At 52.4% G+C, this 15,554-nt stretch overlaps 1 protein-coding gene across 2 annotated transcripts in view; it reads right to left on the bottom strand.

The window, feature by feature from the left end:
• Positions 1-15,554, bottom strand: part of pds5b (PDS5 cohesin associated factor B) — a 50,327-nt gene that overhangs the window by 16,393 nt on the left and 18,380 nt on the right. For both annotated transcript variants that reach the window (XM_064302296.1, XM_064302295.1), the window contains exons 5-23: positions 15,414-15,511; positions 14,971-15,097; positions 13,708-13,788; positions 12,335-12,475; positions 12,114-12,229; positions 11,756-11,850; positions 11,500-11,645; positions 10,094-10,245; positions 5,736-5,849; positions 5,102-5,183; positions 4,874-4,922; positions 4,629-4,768; positions 4,237-4,352; positions 3,797-3,902; positions 2,644-2,804; positions 1,733-1,856; positions 1,352-1,510; positions 450-518; positions 82-218 (exon numbers count right to left, since the gene is read on the bottom strand). In XM_064302296.1, coding sequence (XP_064158366.1) covers positions 82-218; positions 450-518; positions 1,352-1,510; positions 1,733-1,856; positions 2,644-2,804; positions 3,797-3,902; positions 4,237-4,352; positions 4,629-4,768; positions 4,874-4,922; positions 5,102-5,183; positions 5,736-5,849; positions 10,094-10,245; positions 11,500-11,645; positions 11,756-11,850; positions 12,114-12,229; positions 12,335-12,475; positions 13,708-13,788; positions 14,971-15,097; positions 15,414-15,511 — 2,213 coding nt within the window. The remainder of the gene's footprint in view (positions 1-81; positions 219-449; positions 519-1,351; positions 1,511-1,732; positions 1,857-2,643; positions 2,805-3,796; positions 3,903-4,236; positions 4,353-4,628; positions 4,769-4,873; positions 4,923-5,101; positions 5,184-5,735; positions 5,850-10,093; positions 10,246-11,499; positions 11,646-11,755; positions 11,851-12,113; positions 12,230-12,334; positions 12,476-13,707; positions 13,789-14,970; positions 15,098-15,413; positions 15,512-15,554) is intronic.

Below are 15,554 nucleotides of genomic sequence, written 5' to 3' on the forward strand. Positions count from 1 at the left end.
GAAAACTGACGTCCCCAGAAAAGGCCATGGACACTATGCGGCCGGGCGGGGTCTCACTGCTGTTATCAAACAGGACGTTACCCCATCTTCCCCTGCTCCGTCAGGTCCCCGTCGCTGTTGAGGATGGCCGTCAGCATCCTGAGCGTAGAGTTGCCAGACTTGCTCAGGTTGTTCTTCACCCCCAGCAGCCATCGAACCATCAGCTTGATGCCCTGGATCTGGCGGGCGGGCAGAGGCGGGGTTGGACAGAGGCGGGGTCAGACAGGGGCGGGGTCAGACAGGGGCGCTGGCGGAGGAGAGGCTGAGAGAGCACGTCTCTCTGCAGCCTCTCCCATCACATTACAGTGGCTTCCCATACATGCATCAGACATTTAGACACATTCAGACACAAAATGTCCCCGCTCCAGACACACATCCGGATGAGAGAAGGCAGGTGGCCTGGAACAAACCTTCGCCAGAGTTTCCGGGGACACCTCGTCATCTGGAACCCACAGCTTGGTCGTCTTCTTACCAGGAACCTACAGAAAGGCAACATGAAATCCCCGACACATCCAAGCTAAAATTTAGCCAACACAGTTAATCTCTCTCTCAAATCAATGGTCCCCAATCCCACTTCTTTATTCCATTCAGTTCGACTGAGCTCTTTATACAGTGCCCTAAAAAAGCCTTCCTAAAAGATAACAAGCAGTGTGCAAGCAAAACCTTTTTTTTTAAAAAGAAAAGCTTAGAGAAGCACCTAAGCACATTCAGCTGGTTCAGGGACAGTTAAAGCAGATTCAGGGATACAGGGATAAAACCGATAAAACCGATTCAGGGGCAGGGAAAGCTGATTCAGTTACAGGGGAAGCTGATTCAGGGAGAGTTAAAGCTGATTCAGGGACATTTGAAGCTGATTCAGGGGCACGGAAAGCAGATTCAGGGGCAGGTGAAGCTGATTCAGGGGCAGGTGAAGCTGATTCAGGGACAGTTAAAGCTGATTCAGGGGCAGGTGAAGTTGATTCAGGGGCAGGGAAAGCAGATTCAGGGGCAAGTGAAGCTGATTCAGGGACAGTTAAAGCTGATTCAGGGGCAGGTGAAGTTGATTCAGGGGCAGGGAAAGCAGATTCAGGGGCAGGTGAAGCTGATTCAGGGACAGATAAAACCGATTCAGGGGCAGGGAAAGCTGATTCAGTTACAGGGGAAGCTGTTTCAGGGACTGTTAAAGCTGATTCAGGGGCAGGTGAAGCTGATTCAGGGGCAGGGAAAGAAGATTCAGGGGCAGGTGAAGCTGATTCAGGGGCAGTTAAAGCTGATTCAGTTATAGGGGAAGCTGATTCAGGGGCAGAAGAGAAGGCCTCTATTGGAAGCCTACCCGGTCGTTCATGAGCAGGTCCTTGACGATGAAGTTGGCCACCAGGGACTTGAGCGGGCCAGCGAACTGCTCGGGTGCCAGCATGGCCAGGTGACCCAGCGTGGTCAGGGGGGTGATGAGCTGCTCCGGGCTGGCCGGGTCCAAACCCTTATGGAGAGGCTAGGGAAGGGGAGGACGAACATCACAACACACGCGTGTCATACGTACTGTGTCTGTGTGTGTATGTGTGTCTGAGCGTGTGTGTGTGTGTGAGAGAAAGTGTGCATGTGTGTGTGTGAGTGCAAGGTGTGTGTGTGTTTGTGTTTACATGTGTGTGTGCACGTGTGTGTATGTGAGTGTGTGTGTATGAGTGCGAATGTGTGTGTGTGAGTGTGAACTCACCTCAAAAATCTGTGCGAACTGCGTGTCTCTGTTGGTGAACATGGCGTGGATGCAGTGGATGGCGTACTTGGCCTGGCGAGGCGGGCCCTTCTTTGCCTTATGCTGCAGTACTGGCAGCAGGACACTAGAGGGCGCACGGAGGAAAACAGAGGCACACTGACCTTCACCACAATCAGCAGAAGACTGCAGGCTTCTGCAGCCACACAGCTGAAGCTCAGCAGGGCAGGACCCGGCCAGCACTCAGACAGAAGACAAATTTAGGATCCCGCAAAAAGTGGTCTTAGTGACCAAGCAGGGAAACATTTTGTTTTGGACTGAGAAAATCCAGTCCGTCAGTGCAGCAAAAGTAAACAGGAGGTTGAATGTTTTGCCTCATGTCTTGACTCACTGTGGTCAAAACCAAGCCTAGCAAGTGTTCTGGTTAAACCGATAAACTCGTACAGCCTGGGCCCCTAATCATCTACCTTACATTTAATGGGCTATGCAATCCCATTCTATTACCACCAGTCTTATTTCCCCAAGGTTGCCACCATCAAAGAGAAACAAATTCTCTCTTTCGACCTTCCTGGCTCAATAGACACAATGCGCAAACTTTACTAATGGCCCGTGGATTGCAGTTGCTTTTCGATCCCTCTTGAATCGAAGCGAGTTAAGAAAAAGAAAAGAAAGAAAAAAGAAAACAAGAATGAGATAAAAGGTTTCGCCCCCATTCACAAAAACCATAAATTCTCCTGACAAAGGAGCTCCAGGCGGCTCAGAGCTGCTGGACGACCGAGCCTTTCATCCGGAGCGCACCTTACGGGACGCGGGATAAATCACCCACCCCCCCCCGCCCCCGCCCCATGCCTCAGCCACGCCCCCGTCCCATGCCTCAGCCCCCCCCACGCGGTCAGTGTGGGCCCCGCACTCACGTCTTGATGTGCGGGAAGCTCTCCTCCATCTTGCTGCCCGTGTTCTTGAAGATCTGCAGGGCGGCCTCCGCCACCTTCTCGTCGTCCATCTTCAGGCAGCCCAGCAGCGACTCGAAGGTCTCGGCCGAGTGGAAGGACACGGGGTGGGTGAAGGACAGGACCTGGGGCGGGGTGGGGGGATTAGGGAAGGGGGGTCCGGTCACTTCCACCCAGCAGACACACAAACGTGTCCTCGGATCATACAGCTTCCAGCCCAGGCCTCCTAACACTCCGCCGTCTAACTGCATCACCGTGTCTGACACAGGAGCCCCGCTGGACCACGTCTAACCGTGATAAACACCTGCAGCCATTTCTTTTTGTGAAGATCAAACATTTGGCAGACAGTAAAATACAATACGAATAAAACACAATGTAGAGAGAGAGAGAGAGAGAGAGAGAGAGAGAGAGAGAGAGAGATACACTCTTTGTTCAGTTAACTTGGAGTGGCCCATGCCCGACTGGTTGAGTTTTAAATTTGCTCTCACAGAAGCCCGGCACTCACTCTGCACTGCAGATGTGAGTCAGTCGTATTCTCACACAAGTCAGAGCAGATGAGCACGGCTAATCCATACTGCAGAGCCTCCTGAATAATTTCTCTTAAAACGAGGACTTTGAACGTGCGAATCTCCCTTTGGGCCAAGGGGCGCCAACCCTCCTCACCGAGCACCCTTCGCTGACTCCCGCTCAATTTCACAGGCCAGAGGACGCCATCGATCGCCGGACCCTTCCGCGTAACGTACGGGCTTTTCATTGACTAACCAATGTATGCATCGACCGCTCGCAGCACAGCTAACAGCACAGCCAGCTTAGCCTGAGCGCTGAGCGTTCCAGCGGGTTCTCTGTCACATGACTTGGCGCATTCCGTAGAGCGCTGGGTAGGAGTGCATCCACACTCGAGATACGTCAAGTCACGGCCCTTGAAGGCTGTGCCATCGACTTCCAGTCAAAGTAAACACGCCCACCCGTCTCCTCAGCTCCCCTCAGCAATATTCACTCAGGTCAGGTGACTGCTTTTTGTGCCCACTTTTCTTTTTTTTCCAGCATTAGCGCCTGGGCTAGCATTTAGGGGCCACCAGCACCAGTTTCCAAATCCCGCTTCAGGGGTCTACTGTACCTTGAGAAGCTCCAGGCCAGCTCGGATGGCCTGGTCAGTGGGCACGCCCTCGTCATCGTCGTCCGCTGTGCCGTCTATGGACTTGTTCACCTGTTTGATCAGGGCACTGGGGAGGGGGAAGGGGGGAAGAGGAAAAACCTGGTGAGTTCTAATGGGAGCCAAATCCTCCCAAAAATCTATTTCCACATAAAGAGATAAATAGCTCATACTATTTTGGGTAAGACCCTGGGGTATGTTCTTTATATTGCTAACAGGGTAGGGTAGCCATACGCTCTACAAAAGAAATCTGCGTCTGGGAAGATTAGTTGAGGAGAAGAGGAAAAGTGGAGCAAAGGCAGTGTAGATTAAATGATCCAGAATGCGAAGATCGCCCCCTTGGTGTGGGAGGTACACATGACAGGACAGTGTGACGGAGCAGGTGATTGGCCGAGGCCCCTCACCTGATGGACTCTGTGTCGATGTGGACCGGGGCGATTCTCTCAAGCAGGAACTTCACCATCTCCAGGAAGGGGTTGCTAGGCTGCTTGGGGCTTCCCAATTTTTTTGTGATCTCTCTCTGCAGGCGGCGTGGGGACGGGGGAGGGGGAAATCATACTGAATCATTCACAAAACATTACACAGTAGGAAAATTTATCTTGCCAACATAGATTTTTATCATTTTTTCCCCTCCATCTAATCCTAGAGTCCAGCTGGAAGGAGAACTCTAGCAGTGGTGATGAGCACTGACTCATATTCACTGAGGGACTCAGAGAGCAGCAGTTCAGCCAGAGTGAGACGGTTTAAATATGGACGGCTGGGGGCGTCTCAGTGAGGGATGAGGTAATGCTCTCACCACACATCCCTCCGCTTGCTTGCAGGAGCAGGCGGGGCTGACTAGCGTCTCCAGCTGTTTCCGGATCTTCTCGTCCTCCTCCAGAACCTGGGCCAGCTTCTTCACAAAGTCCTGGGCTTTGCCGGGGTCTGGTAGGTTTCCTGTTCAAACACAGAGGCTGGATTCATGCACACGTTTGGCCGCCAATCAAAAATTCAAATTAACTGCCATTAACCGCCAAAGAACCTTTTGAGCAAGAAACGTACTTGTGATGACCATGACTTTGGAGAACACTGCCTTGCTGCAGGCCTCGGACTGAAAAACAAAACGTGAGACAGTGAACGTTATTATTTTTCAAATCATACTAAACTACGTTTGATAAACAGAAACATTCTTTCTGCTTCTCCCTTCTGCGAAGGAGCAGATGTGAGGTGCAACGGCACGACGGAAAAATAAAATAAACTAAAAAACGAAAGCGAAAGCAGCCGGCTCACTTTCGGCTGCTTGACGAGATCCAGCAGGTCTTTGACGTGGTGTCTCAACATGTTCTGGCATTTCCACATTTCATTCAGAGCTCTGAAAAGGGAAAAAAAAAACTTTCAGGAGGAGCAGGAGGGAGCAGAGGCACATCCGTCACCGATGACAACTAGTAACGCGGTAACCGGTAGGTGCTGGGGGAGTGGCCAGGATGATGATGTCACAGTAGCCCCAGGGGACCCTGGCTGACTCAACCCCCACCTCTACACAGGCTAGGCAAGGTCAACGTAGCGTTCTGCTACGTTAGGCTCCCAACCACAGTCACAGGTTGTTATCCACAGCACTGCAGTGGATACGTGCACCTGCTCCACGAGAACTATGGAAGCGCAAAGCCATAACCCAGCCTCAGACGAGCCATGTCTGCTCAGCCTACACTCCCGCAAGCAGCTCCGTCTGGATGGATAAGATTCAGGTGAAAGGACAGTCACAAGGTCTACTCAGGTTTACTCACTTGATTGTATTAGCTTCTAACATTGCATGCATTGTAGTAATACAGTCACATGCAAAACTCAGGGGAAGTCCAGAGCATTAAGGCCTAATCATTCATACAGGCAGTGACATGGTCACATGACAAACTCAGGTCTTACTCACTTCACAGCGTTAAGGTCTAGCGTTGCATACAGGTAATACAGACACTTCATCCTCTCCATGGTCTCCAGGTTGTGGGGCACCATGTACTGGGCAAAGATGCGCTCCACAAGCAACCTGTAGAGGGACAGAGGGACAGACGGGACAGACGGACAGTTAGCCATTCACGTGTGGTCCTCCACACAAAGACCACCACACCTCTACTCATCCAGAAGCAGACAGGCGTCAGGTTTCGGCCTCCGACAGCTACTTCAACACGAGCCTGAACGCAAGCCCGTCCGCAAATTAACTGCTCTTTTCCGCTCGTTTGGCCCTGAACGTTTCCAAACTGCGCTGAAATTAGCCGTGCTGGGGCAGCAGAGGCTGACGATCAGAAACACATCGGAGCGGAACATTTCCCTCGTTAACGAGGACCCCGGAGCGCGGGGCGAGCCAGAGGAGGTGCAGAGGGCAAACGCAAGCACAGAGACCCCTCTGTGTGTGTGTGTGTGTGTGTGTGTGTGTGTGTGTGAGGGGGTGTTTACCCGCCTTCAGGGCGTTAAGTGCTGCAGCAAAAGCACACTTCAACAAACTGAACGCCGAACACAACAAACAAGTGTTGAGACTCTGTGGAGGAGCCGTGTCAACCCGAGCTGGTTCAGGAGGTGAGATGTGCTCATTAGACTATTTTATATCCGACATGTTGCACCAGCCAGCTCCCAGCCTGCTCCTCTTCCTGAACACAGAGCGACTGCTTTCACCCGGGGGACCGCACTGCCTTCGGCTTCCCAAGAGGCCTTGGGGGAACATCCTGTGCGCTTCACACATTTTTATCTGTCATAAGCACGATCAGAAGCATCACCTCCAAACTAACCAGGGGGGCCAAAACCACAGAGAAGAGTTTTCCCCAAACGCAACCGTTCCTCAAAAGGGTTTAATTCTGAATTCCGCTACAGCGGAGCGACTGTCACACCTCCAGCTAACTCCATCAGGGATTTACAGAGCTCCCATTTTAGGAGCATTTGCTCCTGAAAACTGATGTGTGCTAACTGGAGAACTCATTCAGGGGGGAATCTACCAACTGGAATGCATTGGTGCGCTCCTAAATTTTTCAACTTATGGGCAACTTGCGCCTCTAAGAACACACGTGAGCATAGCGCCCAGTCCATACATGGGGTGATGTGTGCCTTCCTGAAGCAGACTCCGCAGTGCTGACGGACGAAACGGAGGCCGCAGGAAGCAGATCCCTCAGACTTCCTCCTCCCCGCGTTCTCATCCCGGCTGTCATTAGCGCCCGTCGCGCCGGGAGCTGCTAATCTTTCAGCGGCAGCCCAATTTAACAGGATTACCCCGGAGGGGGATTACAAACCTTACACGAGCGGCCCGTCACAAGCCAGCGATCCCCTCAACCTGAGACGGCTTATTCAGAACCTGTAACCCCCCCCCCCGCCCCATTTATCTCCATTCTATGAACAAAGCAAGAGCGAAAGTGATGTGGGGGGAGAGACTAATCAGGCTTTCGCCCTAAACGATGAGCGGCACTTCAATCAAAGGACACACTGCTGTGACAGACTGTGCGGCGGCCAACGCTCAGACCCACATACAAACCCCCCCCCCCGGCACGGCTGCGGGTTCGACTCCCAGCCGTGACGCTGTCCGCACAGCGGCGATCCCGCCTCAAACCCCAGCGCTCCCTGCTTCCCCCTCGCATGAATAAAAGGCAAAAAACACACAAGGAGGCAGACTGCCCCTCTCTCACTCCTTTAAATAAAGGGCACTCACAGGACCCAGGAAGCAGGCGGGTATGCACACTTACGCACACACGCACGCACGCGCACACACACACACACACACACACACACACAGGGACAGGGAGGCGCCAGCACCGCCACGCTGCAGCTGACAGTGCCACGCCTCCGTGACATCATCGCTCCCTCACACAGCCATTTCAGTCTCAGAGTGATTACCAGCAGCGGGTAAAGCCACGCCTCTGTGACATCATCGCTCCCTCACACAGCCATTTCAGTCTCAGAGTGGTTACCGGCAGCGGGTAAACACACGGCCACGCACGGACAGGGAATGACCTAAATCTGCTCCCCTTTGACGGTGCATTCGGACTTATACTGGCAGCCCTCCTGCAGCCCTACTTTCCTCCCTGGTTATATGGCAACCGGCTCGATAAGCAGGGAAACACAGACCCCGACAAAGACAGACGCTGCTATTCTCAACTAAAGGAAGGGGGGGGAGGGGGGGCATGTAGACTGTTCCTTTAACTGTTCCTTTAAGCATGGCTAACTTCTGAATTAGCCTCACAGCTCGTAACTGCACTGCTTTCACTCCACACTCTCCCGTCGGCTTCCACAGCTCTGTCTCACCAGCAAACCAAACAGGTCCAGGCAAACCAGTAAGTTTCCAACAGGAGTGTAAAAGTATTCTTGAAATGAATGTAAGTGGACTTGTCCTTGTATGTCCTGTTTACGCGAATACTTTTTTTGTGTGTGTGTGTGTGTGTGTGTGTGTGGGTGGGTGTCTAGACTCTGTTTTACAGCTGCAGGCCCATTTAAATGCACTTTCTGTAGAGCACTTTCTCGGGTAAAGGCTAGTCCGTATGACAATGCTCTGTGATAAGATAAAAGCTTGCTGTGAACTGTTACCAGGCTAATTACCAGGATGCATTACTATGGCAATTATTTTTAAATAAGTAAATAAAAATTCTAAAATTCCACTTAGATTTTTCCTCAATTGTTTAAGAACCTGCTGTTCTTAAGTACTTATTTACTGGAGTAATTACTGGCATCATTATTTACTGTTAAATACAGCATCATCCTCATTACTGGACTGAACTGCACCTCCTGAGCAGAGACTCCCAGCTGCCCTGCAGAGCTCCCAGCAGTGCTCAGCACTGGCAGAGCAGGGATTTTACCTGGGCCAGGGCAAGCACAGGGGTGGGGCAGTTAAACCAAGAACCAAGTGCCTCACCTGGGGGGGGGGGCAACCCAGCACCCTGGAGCCCCTTCCTCCAGCTGGCGGAGCTAGGGAGTGCTGATCTACAGTCAGGCCTCACCATACACAATCCTTTTACATCACCAGTGGTGGAACGTACTCACTGTCCCTCTTCGAACCTCTCCCTCACTACCCACCTTCAGCCGTGGTCTGAAGACGCATCTCTTCAGACTATACCTGGACCAACTACCACCACTCTGTATATTTCACTTTAAATCCCCCCCTTTCATGACACTCATGTTACACATACCCCCATTCCAGCACTTTTTGTAATTTGTATTTGTCCTAATATTGTAGCTTGTTCTTCTCCCTAGTTTGACTTGGCATAAGCTTGGTCAGAATAATGTTCACTGCGTGAACTGAACTGTGTCCTTGGCTATAAATAGCTGTACGAAATTAGTATTGTGCCTTACTGAACCTGTGTTCTGTAGTTGCCCAATGACCACGATATGCACTTTTGTACGTCACTTTGGATAAAAGCGTCTGCTAAATAAATGTCAAGTAATGTAGAAGGAAACACTGATCCTGGATCAGTGAGCTCTGAGTTCTCTGTTTTATGAACACTGGCCCGTGTATCTATCTGTAGGGAGATTCATCGATGCACTCGAAGAGATCACTTCAAAACACACACTGGCGCAAGTCACATTCATTTACGGGCACTCAGTATGACTCTATCCCCCCTGGTACATCACCAAGAGAGCGGAGTGCGACGCAGATTCATTATCTGATTATTCTGCAAAAAGTTTGACAAGGACGCAGGAAACCGTGCGCTGTACCAACAGCCCTCTGAGGAAAACAACAAACAAAAAAGGAAGGACGAAGGCGGTGGGAATCTCATTAGCGGCTCAAACGGAAAGGGTCACACATGGATGCACTTTGTTAGCGCGCGAGCTGACTGGGCGCGTTGGCTAATCCCCTCCACCTGGCCCGAGGCGACACAGAATACCCTGCTAATAATGCTCTGCAAATTCTGCCTAAGACTGCAAACTAATCGAGCTATGAAGGCCAACTGTGGAACCCAAACCTGCCGATTTTGGGGCTCTTCCTCATAACCGACCGCATCACAGCGACTAGCCAATGACTGGAACAGGACCATATCAAACCCTTCCACTGCTTTACAAATGAAGTGCCCGGTTCGGTCAGTTACACACAGACCACATTAAACGCACAATCAAAAACACGTTCTGAACTGCCTCTCTCACAGCAGCATACCTGCAGTTACCCCTGTGACCAGAGGGGGCGCCATTGCACTCTCAGACCCGTACAGAACCATAAACTCAGATCTGTACACACAGAGGTCGCTCAGAGTAAGGAGCGCTACAGTAACCCCTCGTTTACACACACACACACACACACACACACACACACACAGGGCTCACCGGTCGTCGATGCTGTTCTGGTAGTAGATGTGCAGTAGCTTGTCTTTGATCCAGGAGATCTGCTTGGTGGCTTCCTTCCCCGCCTCCCCCTGCAGAGAGTACTTCTTGTAGATCTGGGCCAGCCCCATCATGGCCTCCTTGCGTACCCGCCACTGGAGAAAACAAAAACAAGAAAAAACCCTGAATCACAGAGGAGCCGCAGCAGATCGGTATTTCAGGACCAAAAAAAAAAAAAAAAAAAAACACACTCACACAACGAAAAAAAACATAAAAGCTGACCCAAATCTCAGAGGGGGTCGGCACACGTGCTTACATAAGCACTGCAAGCACACTGCAGGCTGGCGGACACGCCCAGGAGGGCTAGCACAAAAGGACACGCTACCTTTCAGAACCCGCACGTAAAAAATAAACAAACAAACAAACAAATAAACAAATAAATAAATAAATAAATAAATGCGTATCGGTGTATTATCTATAAAAACGTCCGAGGAGGTCAGTGACGTGTGGCATCACGTAACGGCAGGCGGGGGGGGGGAGAGGGGGAGTTTAAGGGCGGATAGAGGAGCGGGCCGCGCCTCTCTGATTCAGGCACACCGCCCCGGCCTCAATCAGATTCCTGTGTGAGGGCTCTGCTTGAGTATGCGGGACGGGGGCGGGGTGGGGGGGGGGTTTTGAGTTATGGTCCAATTTATGGGATTGCGCCTCCTGCCCCGTGCTGTGGGAAAGGCTCTCTGGGATTGGATCAGGAGGAGAGACGGAACGCTCCGAGCAGGAAATGGCGAAGCTGATGGATTCCGGCGATCCTGTTCCGCTCGCGTCGCTCCCCCCCGTGACGTCCCCCCGCGAGCGAACCCCCCCCCCCCGACAGCCGCACACGCAGAAACGCGACGTGCCCCCGTATCATAATCACGGCTGCGTTCATTCTCCCCGAGCCCGGGTGCGAGCGTGCGCACACACACGCGGTTCACAGACGTATTGTCATTCGGCTGAAATGAGACCCCGCCGTTTGCATTTCACGCACGGGAGAGCCGGCCGTACGAAAACAGCCCAATAACCAGGCAGCTCCGCCCCGCAGCACACAGAGTGAGGCAGGCCAAACTGCACATGGTACCCACCGCCCCCTCTCCTCGTCTCCCAGCAACAAATGATGGGAGAATGAGGCTTCATTCATTAATACAAAAAAATGGGAGGAGCTTCCCTGATTTGGAACAAACGGGATCTATGGATTGGTTTGCACAAGGCAGTGATGGATATGCATTTAAATGCCTTGTATGGGTTACACTTTAACGAGTGGCTTCTCCTCTCAGGCCCAATCCCAGCATCCTCTGTAAAGCGTCCTATCACCATCATCCACTGACTCCTGTGACAGCGTTAATATTAATGAGCAGCAGGAGCTGAAGACACACCCTCTTGTCCAGCGTCCGCTCCCTCACGAAGTTCAGCAGCTGGTCGTTCACGAGGGCCAGGTCCTTCTTGGCGGCCGTCACTATGGAAACGATGACATCGTGCCGGATGGCCTCCTCCGGGTCGTGGGACCTCACCTTTAAGTACTCTGGGGGGGGGGGGACAGGAAAGGAAGCAAACAGAGTGAGCCCATCACACATCAGCCTGACAGCGCCTGTGATACGCTTAACACAGGAGCACACAGTGTTCAGCACACACCTGTCAGGTCTTTGGCTAAGTCAGGGTGGTTCATAAGGCAATGGCTGGCAAACTTCACACACTCCAGTCGGATGGGGACGTGGATGTCGTTGAACCTAAGGACACAAAAAAAGGAAAGAATATTTAAATTTTTAAAAAGAAAATCAATAAACCACTTTAGAGTAAAAAAGAAAAATTACAGGTCACAAAAATGACAGCACAGTTACATTTATTTATAATACATTTTACTTATAATAAACAACACTACCAGGTCTCGGTCACGCTTACTGTGTAGAAATAAACATATACGCATTTAGCAGTCATTTCTCTTATTTTCCCAAACACCAGTAAGAGTAATGAGAGTGACAGGTGCCCCTACCTGCCCAGGTAACACTGCCACAGGGGCTTGTTCTGCGCTGCCAGCTCCGAATCTTTCGCCCCAAACATTTTGGCCAAAAGCTTCACCACCTGCAGCCGCTCGTCATTGTCGTTACTCTGGAAACGAGCAGACGCACAGGCGTGAACGCCACGACATCACCTGAGGGAATCTGGAGCTAAAACGGCGATGGGGGGGTGGGGGGGGGGGTCGGGGCAGCGCACCTTCAGTTTGAACTCCAGCTGGGGGAGCACGGACAGAAGCAGGTGGCTGTCGATGTTGTACAGCTCCAGGATGAGGTCGAAGACGTGCTCCGACAGGTCGCTCACTGACGTCTTCCCCAGCATCAGCACCTGGTTGAAGAACTGAGAGACAGAGACACGCCCGGTCACACCCTTTCACCCAATCACAGCCTGGAACAGGGACAGAGACACACCCCATCACACCCTCGCCCAATCACAGCCCGGCACAGGGGCATAAAGAACTGAGAGACAGAGACACGCCCCTTCACACCCTCGCCCAGTCACGGCCTGGCACAGGAACCGCGGGGGGGGGGGCACACCGGCAGTGTGGTTTGGGAGATGACGCCGCTCCCGGTCTCCGGGGCCTTTAACGAGCCGCGCGGGGGAACAGCGGTCACGCGGGAGCGGCGGGGGCAGGGAGCCTCCGGCGGGACGCCGCGAAAAACGCCTTCACATCGGAGCTCACAACAGCCCCGAATCAGCACCCGCGCAAAAGCATCGCTGCGTCGGCCCTTTCCCCTGCCGGGACCCTTTCCCCTGCCGGGACCCCTTCTATCTGCCAGGAGTCCTTTCCCCTGCCCGGGACCCCTTCTATCCGCCAGGAGCCCTTTTCCCTGCCGGGACCCCTTCTATCTGCCAGGAGCCCTTTCCCCTGCCGGGACCCCTTCTATCTGCCAGGAGCCCTTTCCCCTGCCGGGACCCCTTCTATCTGCCAGGAGCCCTTTCCCCTGCCGGGACCCCTTCTATCTGCCAGGAGCCCTTTCCCCTGCCGGGACCCTTTCCCTGCCGGGACCCCTTCTATCTGCCAGGAGCCCTTTCCCCTGCCGGGACCCTTCCTCCTTCATCCTCCCATCCCAGGACACCCTCCTTGCCAAGCAGTCTCTCCCTACGCACGCCACTCAAGCCTAACGCACAGGCCCGAGGGCCACATTTGCTCATGAAAAACGAGCATAATAAAACACATTAAAGGATAGGAGTATGTTCAGGCCAGCACCTGCAGATTCAGCAGGCCTCCCACCAATGGCAGCGCACAGAGAGACACAGAGCAGCTGCTTCCACGTATTTAAGACATCGCCTCCTCCAATTACACACCGGCACTCGCGCACTGATTACAAACCCTACACGGAAAACGGCTGGCTCATGTGCATGATATAAAAAATGAATAACCTGACATCCATGAAGAAGAAGCTGAAGAACGCTGGAGTATGGAGTTTGGATGAGAGTGGCAGCCGGTTGGGGGGTACAATGAGGGTGAAATTGGGGTGACTCACGTTGGGGTACCGTGGGGGTGAAACAGGGGTGACTCATGTTGGGTCAGGTGGACGGATGTTGGGGTGGAAGCGGGGGTGACTCACGTTGGTGATGTAGGGCTCGATGGCCTGCGCCGTCCTCTTCAGCAGGGCTTTGGCCAGGTCATACGCCTGCTTGTTCAAGTTCTGCACACACACACACACACACACACACACACACACACGCAGACACACGCACAGGCACACACGCACAGGCACACACGCACACACAGGCACACACAGCAGCACACACACACAGGCACACACACACACGCACAGGCACACACGCACACACACACAGGCACACACACACACGCACACACACACACACACACACACACACACACACACACACACAGCACACACACACACATGCACACGCACACACACACACAGGCACACACAGACACACACAGACACACACAGACACACGCACACACACGCACACGCACAGGACACAGGAAGAGCATTAAACAGGTTATTTTCAGCCACACCAGGCCAGGCGCTAAATGAAATTGGAAATCAGGCTCCCCGGCTGGAACATCGCTGTGCACTCAGAGCCTCTTCTGGGTACCAAATAATAATGGATTCACCAGAAAAGGCAATTCCGACTACCAGCCCCCCCCCCACCCCCCACCCAAAAGCTGAAAAGATTGCTTCAGTAATGCATTCTGCTGAGCCTCCACACATTCTCTCCTCTCCTACCCCCCCCCTCCAGACCCCACCCCCCCCCCCCACCCCCCTACCCCCAGATGAATAAGGAAGCTTCAGCTTTTATCACTGAAGCCGTATGAGACAGAGAGAAGGGCAAACAGAAACGTGTGCAAGGTGCTGGGGACACAGCATGAGGAGCTTACCATGTGAACATATCCCTCTCCCTATGTGAAACTCTCCCTGTCATTACTCCCTGTCATGGTTTTAAATGCCAAAGCAGGGGACACACTTGGTATAAGGTGGCCTATATCGTGTTCTCTCAGGAGTCTTCACATTTAATACGGCTTTACCTTCCCTTCCCTACGCATCACACCAGGAAAATGAGAAAAGATACGACTTCAGCACAGCAGAGTACGTGCTGCTGAAAAAAAGTATCCATATATCACGCAACGAAACTGTTAGACAGGGAGGCACAAATGTTAAGACATATGCACTGAACCTTCACTCCATATAGCAAAGCACAACTCAAACTACAGCACATAACCCAGAAAGCTTCACTAATGTTGTGAAAAGGGTCTTTAGATTGCACACAGCGAGGGCACAACCACCCCCACACCCTACCGACACATACATTATTTCTACAAAGGTTCAGAGGATCAAAGAAGTGCTCGTTACTTTGTGTGCAGGGACCAGGTTGACCAGCACAGTGTCCAGCAGCTCCTGCGACACAGTGTCCCCCTCACAGATGATGGAGCTCATCAGGTCCACCATGTGCATGTGCACCTTCTGGTTGTGCCCGTTGCTGAAATGAGAGTGGGAACCGGGAGTCATTGCCGGGGAAGGGAGAGGTGGGTGGAACTAAACGTTTAAAAATCATTGTGAACAACGTTTTCCACTATATTTACTTGATTAGACATGCACTGGCTTAGAAAACATAAACTAGACCACACATCCCGTTTACCACAATGCCAGATGGGTCCTTATTAGGAACCCCGTTACGGTGTGGTGTCCCATTTGGGTTCCAAACACAATCGACCGCAGCTTTGGCCGCTTTGGGACTGTAATCAACGGGCTTCCGGCCTTGGAGTGTTCTGGGACGGCCGCCAGGTTGGACTCACTTGATCACTTGGAACAGCGTTCTGTAGAGCTGGGTGAAGATCTCGTTGCTGTCCTCCAGCTCGAAGCAGATGTTGTAGGACTTCACCCAGGCTATGTTCTGCAGGATCAAAAAACAGCACCGTGGGGAAAACTCGCTCTAC

This window comes from Anguilla rostrata, chromosome 12, assembly GCF_018555375.3.
Source record: "Anguilla rostrata isolate EN2019 chromosome 12, ASM1855537v3, whole genome shotgun sequence".
Lineage (NCBI taxonomy): Eukaryota > Metazoa > Chordata > Actinopteri > Anguilliformes > Anguillidae > Anguilla > Anguilla rostrata.